The sequence below is a fragment of the Schistocerca nitens genome, chromosome 2 (assembly GCF_023898315.1).
Source record: "Schistocerca nitens isolate TAMUIC-IGC-003100 chromosome 2, iqSchNite1.1, whole genome shotgun sequence".
Classification (NCBI taxonomy): Eukaryota; Metazoa; Arthropoda; class Insecta; order Orthoptera; family Acrididae; genus Schistocerca; species Schistocerca nitens.
In genome coordinates, this window is record NC_064615.1 from 340,325,730 (window position 1) to 340,349,350 (window position 23,621).

At 39.7% G+C, this 23,621-nt stretch overlaps 1 protein-coding gene across 2 annotated transcripts in view; it reads right to left on the bottom strand.

The window, feature by feature from the left end:
* The window catches only part of LOC126236138 (Werner Syndrome-like exonuclease), a 58,484-nt gene that overhangs the window by 25,876 nt on the left and 8,987 nt on the right, over positions 1-23,621 (bottom strand). For both annotated transcript variants that reach the window (XM_049945218.1, XM_049945219.1), the window contains exon 4: positions 9,166-9,251. In XM_049945218.1, the coding sequence (XP_049801175.1) occupies positions 9,166-9,251 (86 nt within the window). The remainder of the gene's footprint in view (positions 1-9,165; positions 9,252-23,621) is intronic.

The following is a 23,621-nucleotide window of genomic DNA, read 5'->3' on the forward strand; positions in this document are numbered from 1 at the left end:
CTCGTCTGTTTTGATGCCAACAGCATCGAATAGATTTCCTGCGCAACGGAAATCGGTGCTCACTACCATTATTTGCAGAGTGCTTGACATATGAGACAAGGACACCCTACCTACTGAGATGCAGCACCTGAAGGAAACCTTCCAGAAAAATGGCTACACTGAAATACAGATTAGATGCACTCTCAAGACGAGCAAGAAGAAGGAGGACCTCCAGGAAGAAGAGGACACCAAGAGCCTAGCATTCCTCCCATATGCAGGGCCACCCACTGCAAAGACTGCCAGGATACTGGAGAAGAACAAGATTAAAACCATCTTCCGTCCTCCAGTAAAAATCAGGAATGTGCTGGACTCAATGAAGGACAACTTGGGTCTAAAAACACTGGGTGTCTGCAACATTTCTTGTGGATGTGGAAAACAATATACTGGACAGATGCAGCATCGCATCACACAATGCCTCTCTGAGCACATGAGAGGCATTCACCTTAAAGGAAAGGAAAAATCTGCAGTAGCGGAGCACAGCCTTAGTGAAGAACACACTTTTCAATTTGAATAAACCAAGATGTTGCGTAGAGGGAATGGATTCTGGGACTCTGCTATTAAAGAGGCAGTTGACATACAAGTCAATGATAACTCGGCAGCTGGGATAGTGGCTTCCAACTCAGCACTGTGTGGGACACAACATAAGCAAGAAAACGACAAGAGCACACTGATGCAGACAGGACAGTGGTGGCTGATGGAATAAACAGAGATGCCAGGACGCGCCACTCGCATCAACCCTCCCCCACCACCACCCACTGATGTGCACCTGATTGGTCCACCAGTGCTAAGGATGCAGAGAAGCCTGTGGTCCAGCAGCTATAAAGACCCGGATGAGGCATGAACCCGACACTTCGCCTGAAGATGGGAAGTAAGAAACTTGCTGAAACATTGCTGGAGAACAACGCATTGACTCAGCTGTCAACACGAACATTTTATCATATTTGTAACATATTCATCAATAAGTAGTCCATATATTAAGACTATTAGATTTTACACGATCTTATTGGCTTTCTTTTTGTATTAACTCATACCTCTATCTTCTGTAATACTAAAGCTCTTTTTTAGGATTCCATACCTCAATCAGTAAAAAACAGAATCCTTATAGGACCACTTTGTTTTCTGTCTATCAGACTGTTAAAAACCCTTTTCTCAGGAACCAGAAGGTGTGTCACATAATAAGGTCTATAGTCCCTTGGCGGTGTACAACATCGAAGTCTCTGAGTCAATGTAACCCCAAAATATGACCATTTATGTAACATATTTTGAACTCGCAAACTCACTCGTTAAAACCTATAATGTACTTCCCATTGATGTAGAATCACAAAATATAGCAAGAAGTAAGGTTTCACACTACAAGTAAAGGGGAAAAAATCAGAAAGTTGTTAATTTGTGATTATATCACACAAAAAAATATTTCTTTTTTCATTTGTTATCTGACTTCAAACAATGTTAAAAGATTTTCAGAAGTCTTTGAATCCCTGGGACCGATATCTTGCCAGTATCAACATCAATAACATGCAAAAATTGTCTAGTTTCTTGATTCCTGGAATGGATGAACTGTCTATATACATAATTAAATTTGTACGGAACCTTCAGTACGCAAGTCCTACTTGCACCTGGACAGTTTTTTATAGTGATGTGACGGCTTCGACTCTACAGTAGAAAGGGATACACAAATGTTCAGTTTTTAATGCTTCAGGATAAAGATAGGGAGCTATTCTCCTCAGTACATTCTATTAAAGCAACAGCTTTCCACTGACACAAACGTTTACAAGTTTTGTTAAGAATGCATCATGCGAAACTTCACTGAAAATTTCTGAAAGATCTAAAAATATACTATTTAGCATAATTTTTTCTATTTCTTTGATAATAGTAGTTGTTACGGCAACTGGTCTGCAGTTCTGGTCTTGCTCCCTTTCCCCTTTCTCTTGACTACTGTCAGTTTCAACCCTGTGGTGACATTCCATCTTCATGCACATTTTTATTAATGTCCCACTGGCTTGGTTAATTCTCATTTGTATTTCTTCAACAGGAAAGAAGGAAATTCATCTCAAACTGTAATTTTTTTATTTCCTGAGGTTTTTGCTTAGCTGCAGAGTGCCTTTGATGGTGAATGAAGGTAATCTGCAACACTTCAGTTCATTTCTGCCCTCTTATTTCTAGAGCCTGTCTTGTTTCACATGTCAGTTGTCATGGTACCTGTAAAATAATTGTTAGGTATAGTGCTGACTATAGTGGGGCCAGAAACATTATCATCATTTACTGTTAATTATTGTTTTCATAGTATTTTTCCCGATTTCATTCACTACCAACCAGCAAAACTTTGAAACGTGGCTAGAACTTCGTCTCTATTATGTAATACTTTGTACTGTTAGTCTCCAGACTTCCTTGCAATATTCATATTTACACTGTTGGTACGTGTCTTACAGGGACTCAAGTTTGTCAATCTGTGCAATCTATACATGTTCTCCATTCTCTCATTCTGCATTTTCATTTTATCATCTAGTGCTACATATTTGGTTTGGAAAATTTTTTATTGACAATTTATTGACAGTTATTTTCTTTAATAGCATAGTGCTATCGATGTGCCAAGCTTCAAGTTTTAAAATCACCTTCCATTTGTTATTAGTCCAATCACATCCATATACCAATTCCCAGGATTCTTATCTCAAACAACATCTTGTCAACACAGTGTATATTCACTAATGTAAATATGTTTTGTTTTGTTTAAACTCAATGTCACATTCTATCACTAACATCTGTGCTAAACAACAATGTTATGAAAAGGATAGATAACTACTCACCATACAGAGGAGACAATGTGTCTTACACAGCACGATGAAAAAGTAGAAAACACACATACATTAACGTAAGCACAACTAACACTCACATGACTACTGTCTGGCTGCTGAGTAGCAATCAATCCATTTTATAATATTGTTATTACATCCTGGATCTAAATGTCAGAGATTTGTGTGTTTACAATACCTGCTATGACAATATTTTCATAATTGATCATCATATGATCTATTAAGCTGTTGTATGCTTCAGATATTCTAGAGGGTATAAGCCCAAGTACGGTATCATATATCAATACCAACCACGGCTATCATGGTTGGTAACGAAATTACAAGTTTCTGTCTGATGCCGATAGTGGTCGCACGGAATCTGGCGGATCCAATGGGGCGCATCTGCTGAGCCACAGCTCCAGCAGCTCTGTACTAGAGGCACCTTCTGACACTGCAACATAGTGTCTAAGGTTAATTCTGGTCCTGGTAAGATTACAATAGTATATTACAAAGTGGCACACTGTGAATATAAGTTTACAAAACTAAGACAAATAAAAAGATAACTTTACGTTTCCAGTACTGGATAGATGGTTTTGAAGTACAGTGTAAGTAAACATGTTTCTTTGCATTTATACTCTTATGTATATGTATGTTCTTATGTATACATATGTTTACCCATACTGTGCTTTTAAAACATCTATCCACTACTGGAAACAGTACGGTATTTTTCGATTTGTCTTAGTTTTGTAAACTTATATTCACAGTGTACCACTTTGTAATATACTATTGTAAACTTACCAGGACCAGAATTCACTTAAATCTGAGAGAGGAAAAAAGCCCGATGCAGACTGTTAAAGCACATTGAAGGCGAGTCCCCAGGGCTCAAAATGCATCATGAATTGAAACAAAGTCACAACTGTCACTGAAGGTGGTTTTTCCTTATTTTACTAAAGTAATACAGTCACAGGACAAACACTGACAACTACGGATAAAATAAAGCAAAATATTTGTTTGGCAATATGATAACTTCACTCTACTGACAAATGAATTAAAATTTGAATATAATATATTACTTCATTGCTAACAAAACACAGCTCAGTCTTCTAATATAAGGTTGACTACCACAGAGCAGAAGAATCTTAATGTTGGGTTGAATAATGCGAACAACGTATAAAGTGAAATAGGCTCATAACTTTTTTGACAATGATTATCTTCTTCCTACAGTCCCGTATTCAAACTTATGACTTGTCTGAAACAAAGTCAGAATTTCTTCAGCACATCAAAGCATCTCATCTTCCTCAATTCACTATGTGATCAAAAGTATCATGACACCCCCATAAAACATAAGTTTTTCATATTAGGTGCATTGTGCTGCCACCTGCTATCAGGTGCTCCATATCAGCGACCTCAGTAGTCAGTAGACATCGTGAGAGAGCAGAACTGGGTGCTCCGCGGAACTCACGGACTTCAAACTTGGTCAGGTGATTGGGTGTCACTTGTCTCGTATGTCTGTATGTGAGATTTCCGCACTCCTAAACATCCCTAGGTCCACTGTTTCTGATTTGATAGTGAAGTGGAAACTTGAAGGGACACGTACAGCACAAAAGCGTACAGCCCAACCTCATCTGTTGACTGACAAGAGACCACAGACAGTTGAAGAGGGTCATAATGTGTAATAGGCAGACATCTATCCGGACCATCAACAGGAATTCCAAACTGCATCAGGATCCACTGCAAGGCGGGAGGTGAGAAACTTGGATTTCATGGTCGAGCAGCTGCTCATAAGCCACACATCACGCCGGTAAATGCCAAACGATGCCTCGCATGGTGTAAGGAGTGTAAACATTGGACGACTGAACAGTGGAAAAATGTTGTGTGGAGTGACAAATCATGCTACACAATGTGACGATACAATGGCAGGGTATGGGTATGGCGAATGCCCAGTGAACGTCATCTGCCAGTGTGTACAGTGCCAACAGTAAAATTCAGAGGCGGTGGTGTTTTGGTGTGGTGGTGTTTTTCATGGAGGGCGCTTGCACCCCTTGTTGTTTTGCGTGGCACTATCACAGCACAGCCCTTCATTGATGTTTTAAGCAGCTTCTTGCTTCCCACTGCTGAAGAGCAATTCAGGGATGGCGATTGCTCTCTTTCAACACAATTGAGCACCTGTTCATAATGCAAGGCCTGTGGCAGAGTGGTTACATGACAATAGCATCCCTGCAATGGCCTGGCCTGCACAGAGTCCTGACCTGAATCCTACAGAACACCTTTGGGATGTTTTGGAATGCATACTTCGTGCCAGGCCTCACTGACCAACATCGATACCTCTCCTCAGTGCAGCACTCCGTGAAGAATGGGCTGCCATTCCCCAAGAAACATCCCAGCACCTGACTGAACGTGTGCCTGAGAGAGTGGAAGCTATCATCATGGCTAAGGGTGGGCCGACACCAAACTGAATTCCAGCATTACCAATGGAGCGTGCCACGAACTTGTAAGCCATTTTCAGTCAGGTGTCCGGATACTTCTGATCACACAGTGTATCTTTCACTTCATTAAAATTCTTCAGTTTCTTTAAGTGATAAAGAACACTTTAAAAATTATTATTTCAACAATCAAACTGCAACTACAACAACCAAATTTATTTATAAAACAAAACGGAATACACAGATACAATGAGCTACAGTTTTGGTATCTTAACATTGAGTCACGTATTAATTTTCAAGCTGCTTCTAATGCGCACGATCTCACGAATGAGTTCGTATTTATCCACAATGATACGGTTATATAGTCTTTGATGCTTTACGATGTACAACACACATTATCGTTCATATGATGTTTATTTGCAAATATATTGGAGTTGTGACTGTTGCACTGACTGTTCCAAGGATATTATGAATAAGACATCACAGCAGATGACGTTCTTGCAGTAAAACTTGAAGGCAGAATATATTGCTGTTCTGCAAGTTAGCCATCTTTATGCAAAGAAACAATTACGATTGCTAGCTGTCTTCCAATGTAAATACGACTTTTAGTGCTAGGAGTCTCCAAAGAGATGTTTGTCTCATCTTTGATGCAGCTCTGTTCATTTAAGCAGAGATGTTGCATCTTTAAGGGAAATGGATTCTGTAACGAAAGAAAGCAATTTGGGAGGGACTGGTTGTGGCCTACAGTAAGGGACCAATCCTGTCATTTGACTGACTTAAAATGAGACACCACAGAAATCACATCCACAGTTGCCGATGGATGGATTCGAACAACCTCGCCTCCCGAATCCAGGAACTGCTAGTTCAGCATCTCAAGGTGTGGAACTTCCCCGGTTGGCCAAGTATGTGAAAACACTGGTTGTTGTTCGTTGTTTGCAAATAAAATAAAAGCCATCACAACAAAAGGTGGAATACTGATATTGCATGTTTTTCCTTCGATTGTGGGTGTTTCGTCATTTGGTAGTGCGTGAATGCATGCATTTTAAGATTTAATTGTGCAGGGAATTTGTCGCTTTAGTTATGTTAGTATTACAAGAGGGTAAATAGATTTGGGATGAGAAAGGTTGGGGGGGGGGGGGGGGGGAGGGGGGCGGCACAGCGCAATTAGCTCGTATGAATTCTAGAAGCCCACTGAAAAAATCTTTTACTAACAAACAAGATAAAGAATGTATTGTCATCAAATACCCCTTCTGCTCTTTGCAAACCAGTCTCCATCATTCCGAATCGAAACCATACTTGAGTACCACCTGGATGACCAGATTTGGGCTAATAGTGATGGAATTATGAGCAAATTTTTTAAAGAAATGAAACCTCAGCACTTGGGTGATATTTTGGTTGATCAGCACAATCTGTGAACAACGTAGTCAAATCCTGTTGTACTTTTATGCACTGATTTTTGCTTAATGTTATTAGCAATGATGTTTGCCACTCCGCTGCCTTGTGGAATACTTAAATATTTCAACACTTCAAGTTCTACCAGTCCGCAAATAAAAACTCCACTGCTAACATTAAACTACTAAAGATAGGTTATTTGGCTAATATAGCAGTGCATATATTTATCATAACACTAATGGACGAATCAAAATCAGTTTTCTTCTTTCCGTAATTATAAGCTATGAGAACAGCCAACTGCACAAAAATAATAAATGGCGGCACTTACATTACATTACACTGCAACTAAGAACTGAAATGATTAACAAAACAAAAACTGAAGTCAAATAAGGCCAACAAGGTAAAACAGTTGGTCTTGGCTGAAGTAGGGATAGGTGAAAGCCGATAAAGCTATCAATATATCGATAATTAAAATCTATCAATAGCCATGTTGCCTATCGATAGTGTGAAAATCAGAACAAAAGGGACGATCAAGAAGTTTCCATTCAATGGCTGTGCAGTCCAGAATCAGTATGCCACTTAGGCAAACTCGTTGTGGGCGCTGTGACAATCATCCCACCAAAGCACCATGTTTAAGATACGCGTTTGGTAAAACACCGTGTTCTGCTATGTCAAGAAGTCTGTAACAGCCTGCTGCACATTCTCGTCCGACAGGCATTGTCAACCCTTCAAGGCCTTTTTTTAAGGGATTGAAAGCGTGACAATGGCATTAGGAGAGATCAGAACTATAGGGTGGGTACTAAGTGTCTCCCACTCAAGTTGGCGTAACTTCTTCCTTACATTTTGCAACACGGGGGTGTGCATTGTCATGAAGCAGCAGCACCCCGTCATACCGTTCCACAATGGTGCTTTCTGACAGACATGATGCGCCATACATATTCTTCATTCTCCAATGGTTGTCTACCAGTATCTGTCCTTCAGCAGCCAATAAAAGAATAACAGCATGTTGGTCATGTTTGGATGCATTTGGTAGTAACGTCGTCATAGTTCACGTTTCCGCATTTACCGCATGCACTTTGGAAAGACCCAAACGCCAGACTGACCTTTTGCCTACAAGCCGGTGTTTATATACACATATTGGAGTCTTGCTACATTTCAATTACTCTGCAGTAACGCCATCAAATGGAAACTTTTTGACTGCCTCGTATATCTTTCAATTTCATCACACAACAACTAGGTCATGTGTAATTCATTTAGGTGATTAGGAGGGGGAGAGGGGCGTCTGAACCCCAGGAACCCCCCCCCCCTCCTTGGGCTACGTCCTTGGCTGTTATAATCTGTGATCAGAATTTAGGTGAACTCTGATTTATAACATGCTCATTTGTAGTATCGGCTGGATGTAACAGTCAACTTGGCCTCGACAACATGAGTGTGAATTGCTCTGGGAACATCATAAGTTATCAAAGATTCCTCCACATAAATGCATACAAAAATAAATCAATTAAGCAACAGGGACCAATCAGAGTTGTGTTCTGGATGATTAGCTGGCTCTGAATTTACACTGGGCCATCAATTTAACAATACAGGTAATCAAAGCATGCTTTACAGTACTATACACTGATGAGCCAAAATATTATGACCAATGCCCACTGCAATGTTGGATACCACCAGGTGGCATTTCAGGCATGTGATGCAATAACAAAAGTATGTAAGTGGAGTGGACTTGGATGGGGGACCACCCTAGTGAAAATATGGGGTGCAAATGGGGAAATCCATCGAGATAAGTGCCTTTGACAAATGTCAGATTATTATTATGCAGAGCCTGTGAATGATATAACTTGCTACTGTTGTGATCCTCTACGGAAAGAGGTAGGAGGACAGTGAAACTACCAATAAGCGCTAAATGGTTGAATGTCCACCACTTTTAACAGAACATGTGGTCTGGAGGCTTGTCTGCTCTGTAAAGGAGGATAGATCATGATCTATGGCATCTCTGCCGAAGGAGCACAATGCTGATGCACATACAAGTGTTTCAGAGCACATTGCTGAACACGGAGCTCTGCAGCAGACACCCCTATGCGTTCACATGTCAACCCAACAACATCATCAATTAAAATTGCAGTGGGCATGGGACCATCTGGATTTGACCATTGGTCAATGGAAACATGTTGGCTCTTCGGGTGAATCACATTTTTGCTACACTAGGTCAATGGTAGTCTCCACATCCTCTCTTCGTTCCAAAAACAGACAAACAAGCTATTAAGCGGATGGGAGTAATGTTTTGGTCTTTAGTGTATAATTTACCTAGTTGACTGTATACAATACATAATTATTGTGAGACGTATATTACACATCACACAAGAATGATAAATGGCTCTAGATTCTGCAGCTTTATACAGAACTCCCCAGAAAAAAGGGAGCTTCTGTTGGCCTTATAAAGATTTTATATTTACTGGAAAATATAAAGGAATTTAATCACATATTTCAGTCTAAAGAGCTCACAACAAATTTTAATACTATACCTCTTAATGTTGAGTCCAGCCAATCTTACTTTAGGGTGATTAAGGAAATGTACAAGAGCCACAGGAATATTCCTCATCTGGCTGACCTTTGAAAAACAAATAGCGTTGTTACTGATCACATTCACATTTAAAATATTCACTGGTACAACTGCTCAACACTGCCTAACGGCTAGAAGAATGACTGCTTTAAAACATCAAAACTACATTTAGCACATTAATATCTATGTGGGCCACAACTGTTCTGCTACATGTTCATGGTAAACAAATATGTCACATTTGTAGAATACTTTTATTAACCAAAGCCTTGCACAATAGAAGTCACTATACATTACCACGGTTTTGGGGTCTTAGCCCCATCATCAGGTGCATCCGAAATCAGAAGTAAAACAACAGTTGTAAATCTAGTCCATTGAACTATTACTAAATTTAGAAAAATTAAATATTAACATTTAGAAACTCAAAATCAGATAAAATTATTTAAAAAAAAAATCACCTACTTAGAAGTAGTTCGACATTATGTCCATGCCCAAACAACTAGTAGGAAAACATCTACCATAGATGGACCATCAAATAACATCCAAAATTGTGGCTACAAAGAAACATAACTTCTTGTCACAGCCTGCAAAAATGGCTCTTGTCCCAAAGTTGCCACTGGGAATGCATGCTGTCTATAAAAGTAAAGCCACCATAGGACTAGAGGTGGGAGTCATGAGCTAGCCCAAAGTTGAACTAAGTAATGACCTTGCACTGCAGAAAGAGCAAATAAGCTTACAATCTGATACAGTGAGCCACAAGAAAATGCCTTCTTTCATGGCCAACACTTACCAAATGCTGTGTGACCTGTGTGGCTACAGCAAGCAGACTGAGCAGTAATGGCGTGGGTCATAATCATGGTAAAGGCGCTGTGTTAGGCATCCCTTTCACGGTGTTTACCACGAAAACATCCCACAGAGTTACCGCTCAGTCTGCTTGCTATAGCCGCATGGGTCACATGGGCACACTGTATCAGTGTTAACTTTGGGCTAGCTTGTGATTTCTACCTAATGTCCTAGGATGACTTTATTTTCATAGACTGCATAGATTCCTGGTGGCGAATGAAAGTTGGGGTTCTTTGCAGCCAAAATTTTGGATGTTATTTGATGGTTCACCTATAGTACATGTATGCCTGCTAGTTGTTTGGGCATGCACGTGACGTCCTACTACTGCTAGGCAGGCTATTTTATAATCATTTTATCTGATTTTTCTGTTTTTAAATGTAAATCTTTAATTTTTTTAAATTTCTTAATGTTTAATGGAGTAGGTTACAACTGCTTTTTTACTTCACATTTGATGATGGGGGCTAAGACCCCAAAACCGTGGTAGCGTACTGCGACTTCATTTGTGCAAGATTTTGGTCAATGAAAGTATTTTACAACTGTGGCAGATTTGTTTACCTTGAGCAATTCAATTATTATAGGGTTCTACAATTTGAATTTACTGAAGGAAATATGGGCAGCTTCTGGTAGCTCCTGCCCACAAAATATCAAATTTTGTCAGATGGCACAAGGGGCCAGCATCTCACTTGAACCTACCATTCACAACATGTTGTATTCAGCAGGCAGTCAAGTTAAGACTTTGCTATTCAAGCTCCTAACACAGGTAATATGCGCCACTGCTTTTAAATCTGTGAAGACCTACGTACCATCAAGGATCATAATTATAATTCAGCTAAGAGATTAATATTGCAGCAAATATTCAGTAAAACAGCCCTCTAGCCATCACCTTTGAACTACTGACTAACACATGGAACCATTATGTATGTAGTTGGTTGCTATTGCATTGTACCAGTTGAAAAGTAAATTTCATAGTTTTTAATGTTTACCCACAAAACATTATAAGGAGATAATATCATTTAATTCCTCTCTATTTTATTGCCTTTTAAATTATTTGTCTTGACAGTACATGTGTTTGTTGTTCTCACTTAATAGCCTGAAGCAAACTGTCTATGTGAGGAAACACTACTAATTCTCCAAATGGATGCCCCTGACTCATTCTGCAGTAGCATTACTGAAACACCTAACTTCAAATCAAGTTTATGGATAGAATGAGATTTTCACTCCGCAGTGGAGTGTGCGCTGATATGAGACTTCCTTGCAGGCTGTGGCTAAGCCATGTCTCCGCAATATCCTTTCTTTCAGGAGTGCTAGTGCTGCAAGGTTCGCAGGAGAGCTTCTGTAAAGTTTGGAAGGTAGGAGACAAAGTACTGGCAGAAGTAAAGCTGTGAGGACGTGGCGTGAGTCGTGCTTGGGTAGCTCAGTTGGTAGAGCACTTGCCCACGAAAGGCAAAGGTCCCGAGTTCAAGTCTCGGTCCGGCACACAGTTTTAATGTGCCAGGAAGTTTCAAGTTTATGGATAGTTGACAATCTTCAAATTGATCACACTTTAATGGAAAAAGTGACTTTGCTGGTATTGCATGGATCCTGAGAATGAAGATGACCTTCTCTTCAGGCACAACCAATTTAATTGTGGTTTCAATTACTTTCCACTAAATTTCCATCAAGAGCCTCATTTTAATACACACAGCAGCAGGAATTACATGAAATAAAGAAGACTTTTTAGAGCCAAAAGCTATCTGGAGTCAGATGCCCAAACAGCCAGCCCAATGTAGTGCACAGTTTATGGTGGAACCATACTGCATCTGTGGGGTGTCAAGGTGACAGAATAGTCACAACTGACCCCAGCAGATGATGAAAAGAGTGCTAACTGACAAATTAGAATTCCTGCATGAAAACTGCACACTGTAGTTGGATACTTCTTTTGAAATTTGGTTGTGATATCATTTAAGCCTCAACTTTAAATGGCAAATATTTCAATGTAGTAATAAGTACACATCACTACCCTTTTATGCATTAGCATAAGAAATATATATTTATCACGAACATTATCTACACACCTCTAGAAAATATACATTACATTTTGGTCACGCTTGGGCCACCTCTTCATGCTCGACCACATCAAATCACACCACAGGAACTGAAAGTGGTTAAGCAGGAATTGGATCCATGCACACAGAGGGAATCTGCCATCCATCAAGTAGCAGTTGGAATCTTCCTTCCCCACAGTACGGCATACTTGTGGAGACTATCAACAGCTAAACACAAGAATGATTGCAAATTGTTGTCCTGTAGCAGACATCGAGGATTTCACATCCATGGTCTGTGGTAAGAGCATTTTCTCTACACTGGGCCTTGTTAGGGATTTTTACCAGATACCTGTGGCACCAGACAACATTCCCAAGACAGCTGTAAGCACTCCTTTTAGGCTGTTAGACTTCCCCCTGCATGCCTTTCAGGCTATGTAACACTGCTCAGACGTTCCAAAGATTTATGGCTGAGGTTATATGCGACTTGGATTATTGCTATGTATATATAGACTATGTTTTGGTCACGTCACCCTCAGAAGCTGAGCACCTGTCACACTTGCAACAACTCTTTACCCAAATGAAATTTTCACTCTGCAGCGGAGAGTGTGCTGATTTGAAACTTACTGGCAGATTAAAACTGTATGCCGGACTGAGACTCAATGTTTGCTTTCCGCGGGCAAGTGCTCTACCTCCAAGTTTCGCAGGGGAACTACTGGGAAGTTTGGAAGGTAGGAGACGAGGTACTGGCGAAAGTAAGATTGTGAGGATGGGTCGTGAGTTGTGCCTGGATAGCTTAGTTGGCAGAGCACTTGTCTGCGAAAGGCAAAGGTCCCGAGTTCGAGTCTCGGTCCAGCGCACAGTTTTAATCTGCCAGTATGTTTCAACTCTTTGCTCGTCTACATGAACATGGTCTCATTATTAATTCATCCAAATATGTCTTTGGGGCAGCAGATGTTCAACTTCTTGGCTATACCATTAATGCTCAAGGGACTCAGCCATCAAATACGCTCAATACTTGGTTTTCCATGACTTACAGCAATCAAGGAACCATGATGCTTGCTCAGTGTCACGAACTATTATCATCATTTCATACGTAACAAAACAACTGTATTATGCCTCTGTATAAGGCCTAATTTCTCATATCTTATCCTCTCGGTTCTTACACGCTATTATCATCATTTCATACGTAACAAAACAACTGTCTTATGCCTCTGTATAAGGCCTAATTTCTCATATCTTATCCTCTCGGTTCTTACACGCTATGTATGTTGGCAGTAGTAGAATCATTCAGCAGTCAGCTTCAGATGCCGGTTCTCTAAAGTTTCTCAATAGTGTTCCTCGAAAAGAATGTTGCCTTCCCTACAGGGATTCCTATTTGAGTTCCCAAAGCATCTCTCAAACACTTACGTGTTGTTGAGACCTATTGGTAACAAATCTAGCAGCACGCCTCTGAATAGCTTCGATATCTTCCTTCAATCTGACTAAGTACAGATCCCAAACACTCTAGCAGTATTCAGGAGTAGCTCATACCAGCATCCTATGAACAGTCTACTTTACGTGTTAACCACACTTTTCTAAAATTCTCCCAATAAACTGAAGTTGATCATTCGCCTTCCCTACCACAGTTCTCACATGCTCATTCCATTTCATATCGATTTGCAGCATTTGTCCAGATATTTAAATGACTTGACTTTGTCAAGCGAGACACTACTAATACTATACCTGAACATTACAGGTTTGTTCTTCCTACCCAACTGCATTAACTTATATTTTTCCACATTTAGAGCTAGCTGCTATTCATCACACCAATTAGAAATTTTGTCTAAATCTTCTTGTATCTTCATACTGTCACTCAACTTCAACACCAGACCATATACCACAGTATCATCAGCAAACAACCACAGATTGCTGCCCACCCTGTCCACTAAATCATTTATGTTTATAGAGAACAACAGTTATCATATCACACTTGCCACAGGCACTTCTGACAATACCCTTGTCTTTGATGAACACTCACCGTCGAGGACATATTCTAATTTCTATTACTTAATAAGTCTTCGTGTGACTCATATCTGTGAACTTACTCCACATGCTCTTACCTTCATTAACAGCCTGCAATGGGACACCACATCAAATTCTTTCTGGAAATCTAGAAATATGGGATCAGCCGGTTGCCCTTCATCCATACTTCACAGTATATCATGTGAGAAAAGCACAATCTGAGTTTTGCACAAGTGGTGCTTTCTAAAACCATGCTGATTCATGGACATAAGGTTCTCAGTCTCAAGAAAGTTTATTATATTCAAAATGAGAATGTGTTCAAGGATTCTGCAGCACACTCAGGTTAGGGATATTGGTATGTAACTTTGCGGGTCTGACCTTTTACCCTTCTTATGTACAGGAGTCATCTAGGCAATTTTCCAGTTGCTTGGAACTTTGTGCTGGGCGAGACATTTATGATAAATGCAAGATAGGTAAAAGGCCAATGACCTAAAGTGCTCTTTGTAAAACTGAATTGGGATTCTGTCTGGACTGGTGATTTATCTGCTTTCAAATCTTTCAGTTGTTTCTCTAGGCCAGGGATGCTTATTTCTATGTCGTCTATATGGGAGTCTGTCTGATGGTCAAATGATGGTATATTTATACGATTCTCCTGTGTGAACAATTTCTTCTTTCTTGAACATGGAATTTAAAAGTTCAGCTTTCATTTTGATACCTTCAACTGCCCCACCAGACTGGTCAGCAAGGGACCGAATGGAAGCCTGCTTAGCAATTACATGTTCAACCAGAATTTTCTTTGGTTCTCTGCCAGATCTTTTGCTAAGGTATGATGGTGGTAGTTGTATGCTTTGCGCATACATCTTTTCACAGAAGCACAATGCTCTGCTAACCTTTGATTGTTGTTATTTGTGCATTTTCTTTTGAACCGTGAGTGCAACAGACTCTGCTTCCTCAGCATCTTTCAAATTTTGTTATTAAACCGCGGTGGGTCTTTTCTATTCTTTATCCAGTTATTAGGCACATAACTCTCAAGTCCACAATTTACAATGTGCTTAAACTTTGTCCATAATTCCTCTACGTCCATCTTACTGGAACTAGGTGGTGTCAATTCACTGTCTAAGTGAGATGCTAACAACTGCTTATCTGCTCTAGCTAGCTTAAACACTCTCCCAGCCTTCTTCACTGATTTATTAACTTTCGTAAACATAGTTGGTATAATGACATCATGATTGCTAATCCCCGTTTCTGTACTGACACTGTCGATAAGGTCTGGTCTATTTGTAGCTACCAAGTTCAAATCAAATGTTCTTGAAATCTTATGGGACTAAACTGCTAAGGTCATCAGTCCCTAAGCTTACACACTATTTAATCTAAATTATACTAAGGACAAACACACACACCCATGCCCGAAGGAGGACTCTAACTTCTGCCGGAATCAGCCGCACAGTCCATGACTGCAGCACCTTACACCACTCGGCTAATCCCGCGCGGCAGCTACAAAGTCTAAGATATTTCCATTGCATGTGGGCTGCCAAGCTAGCTGCTATAGACAGTTTTCAGAAAATGTGTTCAACAGTAATTTGCATGACTGTCTGTCTGCACCCCCCACAATGAATCCACTGATATCCCAGTCTACACTTGGTAGGTTAAAGCTGCCTCCAACTAGTATTGCATGCTCTGGATATTTATGCACTACTGACCATAGGCATTCTTAGAATGACTCTAGAACCGTCACAGTGGAATTGGGTGGCTAGTAAAAATATCCAACAATTAACTTGGTTTCACCTACACCTGTTATACGTGGCCAGGTAACTTCTTTGTTGCACTCAACTTCAACATCAATAGAGACAATATGCAGTGAACACGCCCCCTCCAATGGCCTCTAATCGGTCTTTCTGGTATACATTCCACAACTAGCTAAATATCTTAGCGCTTTCTACTTCAGGTTTCGGGCGGCTCTGAGCATGAGAACTTTCCTGGAGGGCAGTAAATTCGGGAACTTTGTTATAAATAATTTGACATTTTACTGATAAAATTTTGACACTTGAAGTGTCTACTCTGAATGCAGTCTGACCTCCCTTGCAGTGTACTGAGTGGCGAGTGTTCATCAGAGCATCTCAAACTACCATCTAGCCTAAAAAAAAACCATGTGCACTCCACAAGTTCTCTTCTACCTGAGTAGCTGCTTCCTTAGTTCAGTGCACCCCTGACCTCTCAAGGGGAGTCCTATAAATCACCACACAATAATGCAGGTCTAGAAATCTGCAGCCAAGACCATCACACAGTCGATGAAGTCTTTGGTTGAGGCCCTCCACTAAGCTCCAAACCAAAAACATGGTGAAGCAAGCACTCATCTGGTCGCATATGGACAGGAATTGTGAGCACTTCGTATGATAATGTGTGGGTTGCAAAAGAATAAAATCGGCAGACATGTCATGTCACCACTGGGAAGCTTCAGCCCTCTGAATCTATGATCTGAACATGTCCATACAGATCTCATAGGACATCTCTCGCCAGTGGAAGGATACACTCACAGTATCACAGCTACAGATTGTTATACACGGAGGTCTGAAGTTTTCCCAGTAACTGACATAACCACTGGAAATATTGTAACTGCATTCTTTCGTGGGAGGATCGCGCATTTCGTGTACCCCTGAGGATCACAGCTGACCAGCAAAGAAAATTTGAATCCTATCTCTTCAAAGCACTCCCTATCTCTTCAAAGCACTCGCTGTCTTACTTGGCATGAAGCAAATCAGAAGTACAGCATATCATCCAGCTGTAAACAGTTTAGTTGAACTTAAGCACCAACTGATCAAAGCGTTGCTGCAAAGCCTAAATTCATAATGGTGGACAGAGACGCTACCTATTGTTCTCTTAGGTCTACACGCATCCCTGTAAGAAGACCGCTAAGCAGCTACAGCTGAGCTCAAGTATGGTCAACATATATGCCTTCCTGGTAAGTTGTTTGCCAGTGTACGAGATGAATCCATTGACCTGTCAGAGTTTGTGAATAATCTGTGAACACAGCTGCGACAGCTATGTCCAGTGGTGCCAAGGGATCAGCCAAACTGTCATCTATTCATGTTTGATGAGCTATGTGATTGTCACTATGCTTTTATCTGACAAGATGCAGCATGCAAGCCGCCACAGCCACCCTACAATGGACCATTCCATGTAATTAGCAGGCATGACAAAACATTCACCATCAAACTAATGGGCAACCCCCCACCCCCTCCCACTAAGTGCCTCCAACTTCCACTATCCTGTGTCAACAGATGCAAAAAGTTCATATATTTTGAACACATAATATTTACAAAATAACTTAACCATGACAAACATGATTTAATTTCAGAACAAATAGACACTAAACCCAATAAGTCTAATTCAAATATCCTACAAATTACAATAATTTGCAGCATTTGCATAAAATACAAATCTTTGAACAGTTAAAATATATTTCAACTGTACACTGAAATGACAAATAGGGCATCTTCCCTGTGGGAAAAATTACCCTCTTTCCAATTGTGGACTCAGAACTGATATAACACTTCTGGTTCTCACATCATTAACAATATTTAAAAATACACATTTAGCATCTAATATTTACCTTAATATATGTAATAGCATAGACATTTAAATTTATTCTGATAGGTCTTAATACTAGTACATGCTGCTGTGTGCAACTTTCAACTAATTATGCGGCATCTCAAATGTGACTAATCAAAAATGTTAATTAGTAATGCTCTGCTTTTCATTACTTCTCTTGGTGGAATGACGTATACATCCTCCTCCAATTTCCCACTTAAATACGTTGTTTTTACATCCATATGATGAAATGTTAAATTTCATTTTGCAGACAAGGCTAAAAGATATCTCAATGAGGCATACTTGACTACAGGTGAAAAAGTTTCTTTGTAATCTACCCCTTGTTTTTGTGAATATCTTTCTATTACAAGTCGTGCTTTATGTCTTGGTGATGAATTTTTGGGGCTCTTCAAAGTGAATACCCATCTTGCCTGTAGTTGTTTCTTATCTGGTGGCATCTTTACCTATTCAAAGGTTTCATTCTGAGATAAAGATTCCAGTTCCATCTCCATTGCTTCTTTCCATTCTTGAGAGTTCGGGCCGCTCATTGCTTCTTCTGCTGTTGCTGGCTCATCATTAAAAGATTGTCCGGCCCCGGTAGCTGAGTGGTCAGCGTGACGGAATGTCAATCCTAAGGTTCTGGGTTCAATTCCCGGCTGGGTCGGAGATTTTCTCCGCTCAGAGACTGGGTGTTGTGTTGTCCTAATCATCATCATTTCATCCCCATCGACGCGCAGGTCGCATAAGTGGCGTCAACTCAAAAGACCTGCACCAGGCGAACGGTCTACCTGACGGGAGGCCCTAGCCACACGACATTTCATTTCATTTCATTAAAAGATTGGGCTGCATACATCTCAAAATCCGGATATTCTTTCGGTTTTGGCACCCGAGAAGAACCCCTTACATTGCTCTCTTCATTTTGTTCGTCCTCAAACCCACTGTCATCATAAATAATCTCCATTTGCCTTTGACTGTCCTCTTTCTGTTCTTCACTTTCTCTTTCTTCACATAAGGTTTCACTCTCGAACTAGATCCAGTTAACTTAGAGTCTTGCCCTTTTCAGAGTCCTTTCTATTTTCAAAGAATACTACATCTCTGCTTGTAATTATCATTTTATTCAGTGGATACATTGATTGGTGGGCCTTTGAATTCTCACAATAGCCTACAAAAATATACTTTTTAGATTTTGGATCCCGTTTTCCTCTCAGCTGTTTGGAATGTGCACCACTGCATCACACCCAAAAATCCTTATATTGCTTAGGTCAGGTTTCCTTCCTACCCATATCTCATAGGGGGTTCTATTCCTTAATGCTTTTGTAGATTATCTATTGTTCAAATATAAGGCCGTTGATACTGTCTCTGCCCAAAAATCTTTTGATGATCCAGCATCGGTTATCATGCTCCTTGCTTTTTCAACAATGGTCCTACTAGCCCTCTCGGCAACCCCATTTTGAGATGGGCTGTACCTTATGTTAGTTCGATGCCTGATTCCCATTTTTGCCAGAAGTGTCTTCAATTTCTGGTTCATATATCCTCTCCTGTTATCAGACCTGATGTTCTCAATCTTCTTTCCTGCCCACCTTTTGACCATATTACGATATTCATCAAAAATGTCACTCACTTGGTCTTTGGAACTAAGAAAATAAACATTTCTTGAATAATAATCAATAACACAAGAATATAATAACTCGCACCTATGGATTCGCATTCCATCAGGCCACATACATCTGTGTGGATTAACTGTAAGACCTCATTAGATTTACTTTCACTAGTCTTAAAACGTACTTGCTGTAGTTATAACTTTACCATTTTCGCTGATTACTCTTGCTCAGTGCATGTCAAAAGTGACTGTATTTCCCTTCTTCACAATTTCCCCTACATACAGTAGGTTAGTCGCAACAATTTTTACATAATGAACATCATGTGCTGTAACCGTATTGGGTTCACTATTTACACTTACTTGTAGGTCTAGTTTCCCGGCCAAATGACATTGGAGCTTGCTGCCATCAACTGTTGATATTCCCATATGAGTCTTATCTCTAACATCATAAAGAAGAGATCTGTCTTTAACAATATGCACAAATGCACTTGAGTCTAAAATCCATTCCAGTTGACAATCACCTACATCTCCAAAAGAATAAAAACACGAGAGTGCCTTACCTTTATTATTGGTCCCTCTCTCTCTGGACTATCGGCAACATACCTCTTTTGCTGTGTGTCTGACCTTGCGTTTACTTTTTCTCTGGCAATATGTCCCTTCTTCTAACATCTATAACACATCACTAATTTCTTCCTTTTGTTTTTTGAATAAAGAGCACATGCAGTTCCCATCTCCAACACATGACAGCTCGAAGTACTCTTTACATCCTGTATGATTCTCTCTTTAATACTGTAACCCATAATTGGTATACCTGAGCTTTCCAGTCCCATAATCATAGGCACATACCTTTTGGGCAGTCCTGCCAGCAGTAGTGTCCCTATCCATTCGTAAGCAATCTCAAACCCAACATTCCTCAGTCGGTTTTGCTGAAGTATTTGTCTACACTCTTGAATTTGTCCAGCTGAGTGGTAATTAACTCATGTAATAATACTAATTTTCTTGTAAGACCTCCATCCTCAAATGCACTTTGTAAGTTGTCCTAGACTTCTTTCACTGTCACAGCTTTTTCAACATGAACATAATTAACTGAATCAACCAGTAACACCAACTTTGATTTTGCTCTCCTATCCTTACTTGAATAATTCTGAACTGATTTCATTGTTCCATCAACTACATCCCACAGGTCGTCCAAACGTAAATACGCTTCAACTGCAAATTTCCACGTTGCATAGTTTTCGCGACCCATAAGTCTTTCAATCTGCAGAATTTGTGCTGCACCCATTTTAACGATATTTGATGCTTCTTAACGTAAAGAACAATACCAAAGAATAATACAAAAGAATTGCATTTATCTTGTAAGGATAACTCATACTTCACACATGTCGACTACTTGGAACTTTTCCAATACTTTCTCACTACTATATTATGGATATACTTATTCCAAGTGCATCGCTGGGCCCATAACCTATTAGAGTTGACACAGTTCAATAAGTAATAATGAGAAAAATACATTTAGTGCCCGTAACTATATTTGCACTTCTGGGTAAAATACGTTGAACACAACAACCAAGGAACATTATATTACACACATAAAACTCAGAGTCTATAATAGCACCAGAGAGGTCTATTATATTTCACATGATGCACTTCGCCTCCATCTCACACGAAATATATTGAGCACACAGTTCCAACAATATCCAAGGATTTCTATTAGGCCTTGTCATTTTACCTCTTTGTTCCTCTGCTGCCTTCACTATTTCATCTCTCAAAGCTCCCATTCATCTCCTACAGTATTCCTTTTCCCTTTTCCAGTCAATCATTGTTTAATGCTCCCTCTGAAACTCTGAACCACCTCTGGTACTTCCAAACTATCCAAGCCCCATCTCCTTAATTTTCTACCTTTTTGCAATTTCTTCACTTTTAATCTACAGCTCACAGCCAGTAAATTGTGATTACAGACCATATTTGTCCCTGGAAATGTTTTCCAGTTTAAAATCTGGTTCTGAAATCACTTTCTTACCATTATATAATCAATCCGATACCTTCTGGTGTCTCCATGTCTCTTCCATATGTATAACCTTCTTTAATAATTCCTAAACCAAGTGTTAGTGATGATTAAATTGTCTCCTGTGCCAAATTCTACCAAGCATTCATCCCTTTCCCCCAGTCCATATTCACCTGCTAATTTTCGTTCTCTTTCTTTTCCTACTACCAAATTACAGTTCCCCATAAGAATTAAATTTTCCTCTCCGTTCATTACACCCTTTTTTTTCCTTCAATTTCTTCATCAGCAGAACTACCTGGCATATAAACTTTTACTACTGTTTTGGGTGTTGGATTTGTGTTTATCTTGGCCACGATGATGTGTTCACTACGCTATTCATAGCAGCTAACCGACATTCCTATTTTCTTATTCATTATTAGACCTACTCCTGCAATACATGTATTTGGTTTTTATATTTATTTATTTATTTTCTGTCCATACAACAAAAAGTTTTTGGACATTGTCAGGAAAATTTAGATTACATTACTCATATACAGTAAAATATTTACATTCTTTCATAACAACGTATGGATCAGACACATATCTGTACATATTATTTTTCAAAAGGGCACTGCAAGTAGATTCCTCCATAGTGTAACACAATTTAGCTTATATTTATAATAGTACAGTACACATAATACAGTGTATAATTACATTCTTTCATACCACTGATAGATCGGAGTTATTGTCTATATACACTGTTTTCCAAGATGGCACTACAACTTAAAGTCCTCTATAGAGTAACAACACTTCTCTATTAATAATTGCTTCCTTCTACTCTTTAGCATATTTAGATTTACATTCTTGAGTTCACAGGGTAGTGCACTGTAGAAAATTGCTCCCATTCTGTGTGGGCTGTGGTCCGTTGCGTTTTTATTGGTCACAATTCTACAAAAATTTTCCCTTCCCCGTACATCATAGTTGTGTACATTACTGTTTCTCATATTAAATTCAGGATTTTGTTTCACGAACATGACTGTCTGCAGTATATACATGGAGTACACTGTAAGAATTTTATATTTTCTAAAGATGTGTCTACAAGGCTCCCTCTTCTTTACCTTGACTATCATTCTTACTGCCTTTTTTTGTAATCTAAAAAGTCTATTTATATGAACTGCTGATGCCCCACCCCATATCTCAATACCATACTGAAGGTGCGGATGAATTAACCCAAAATATATTTGCCTTAAAGTATAATGGTCCAAGAAGGCTGAGACCCGTTTCAGTAGATACACATTTCTACTGATTTTCTTGCAAATATTATCTACATGGTCCTTCCTCGATAAGTGTTCATCAACAACAATGCCCAAAAATTTATGTGAATTTGCATATGCAAGACCCAATGGGGATGTAAATACAGTATCAGTTATGGCAGCATTATAACTGTGGATGAACTTCATTATTACCATTTTGTCTTTATTTACAAGAAGCTTGTTTGCTGTAAGGTATGCGGACAGAGTATTGAAACTGATCTCGGTACTGTTAGTTGCAGACTGCATATCACTGCCACAGCTGATGAAGGATATGTCATCAGCTTAGCTTACAACCGTGCAATTTTGGGGTTCAAATAAGTTATTTACATATACAAGAAACAGAAAAGGCCCTAGTATGCTTCCTTGAGGCACGCCACATTGAAGTGTTCTGAAGTTTGATTTGCTTGTTAGGAGCTGCTCATTATTTTGATAAGTTAGCTTTACACACTGTTTCCTGTCTTTCAAATAGGAGGTAAGTAGTTTCAAGGCTAGCCCTCTCAACCCGTACTCTTCTAGCTTACACAGAAGAATGGTATGATTCACAGTATCAAAGGCTTTATTTATAACCCTGTACTTACTTAACCAGAAGTCCTGTTCCTCTCCCACTGAACTTCACTAATTCTCACTATATCTAACTTCAACCTATCCATTCCCCTTTTTAAACTTTCTTGCCTGCCTGCCTCATTAAGGGATCTAACATTCCATGCCCCAGCCCGTACAGTGTCAGTTTTGTTTCTCCTGATGATGACATCCTCCCTAGTAGCCCCGCTTGGATATCTGTATAGGGGACTATTTTACCTCCGTAATATTTTACCCAAGAGTATGCCATCATCATTTAACTATCCAGTAGAGCTGCACAACATCAAGGAAAAGTAACAGCTGTCTTTACACTTGCTTTCAGCTGTTCACAGGGTCAGCACAGCAAGGCCACATTGGTTGATGTTGCAAAACCAGACCCGTCAATCACCCAGGCTGTTGCCCCTGCGACTACCGATAGGTCTGCTGCCCCTCTTCAGGAACCACACATTTGTCAGTCTCTCAATAGATACCCCTCTGTTGAGGTTGCAC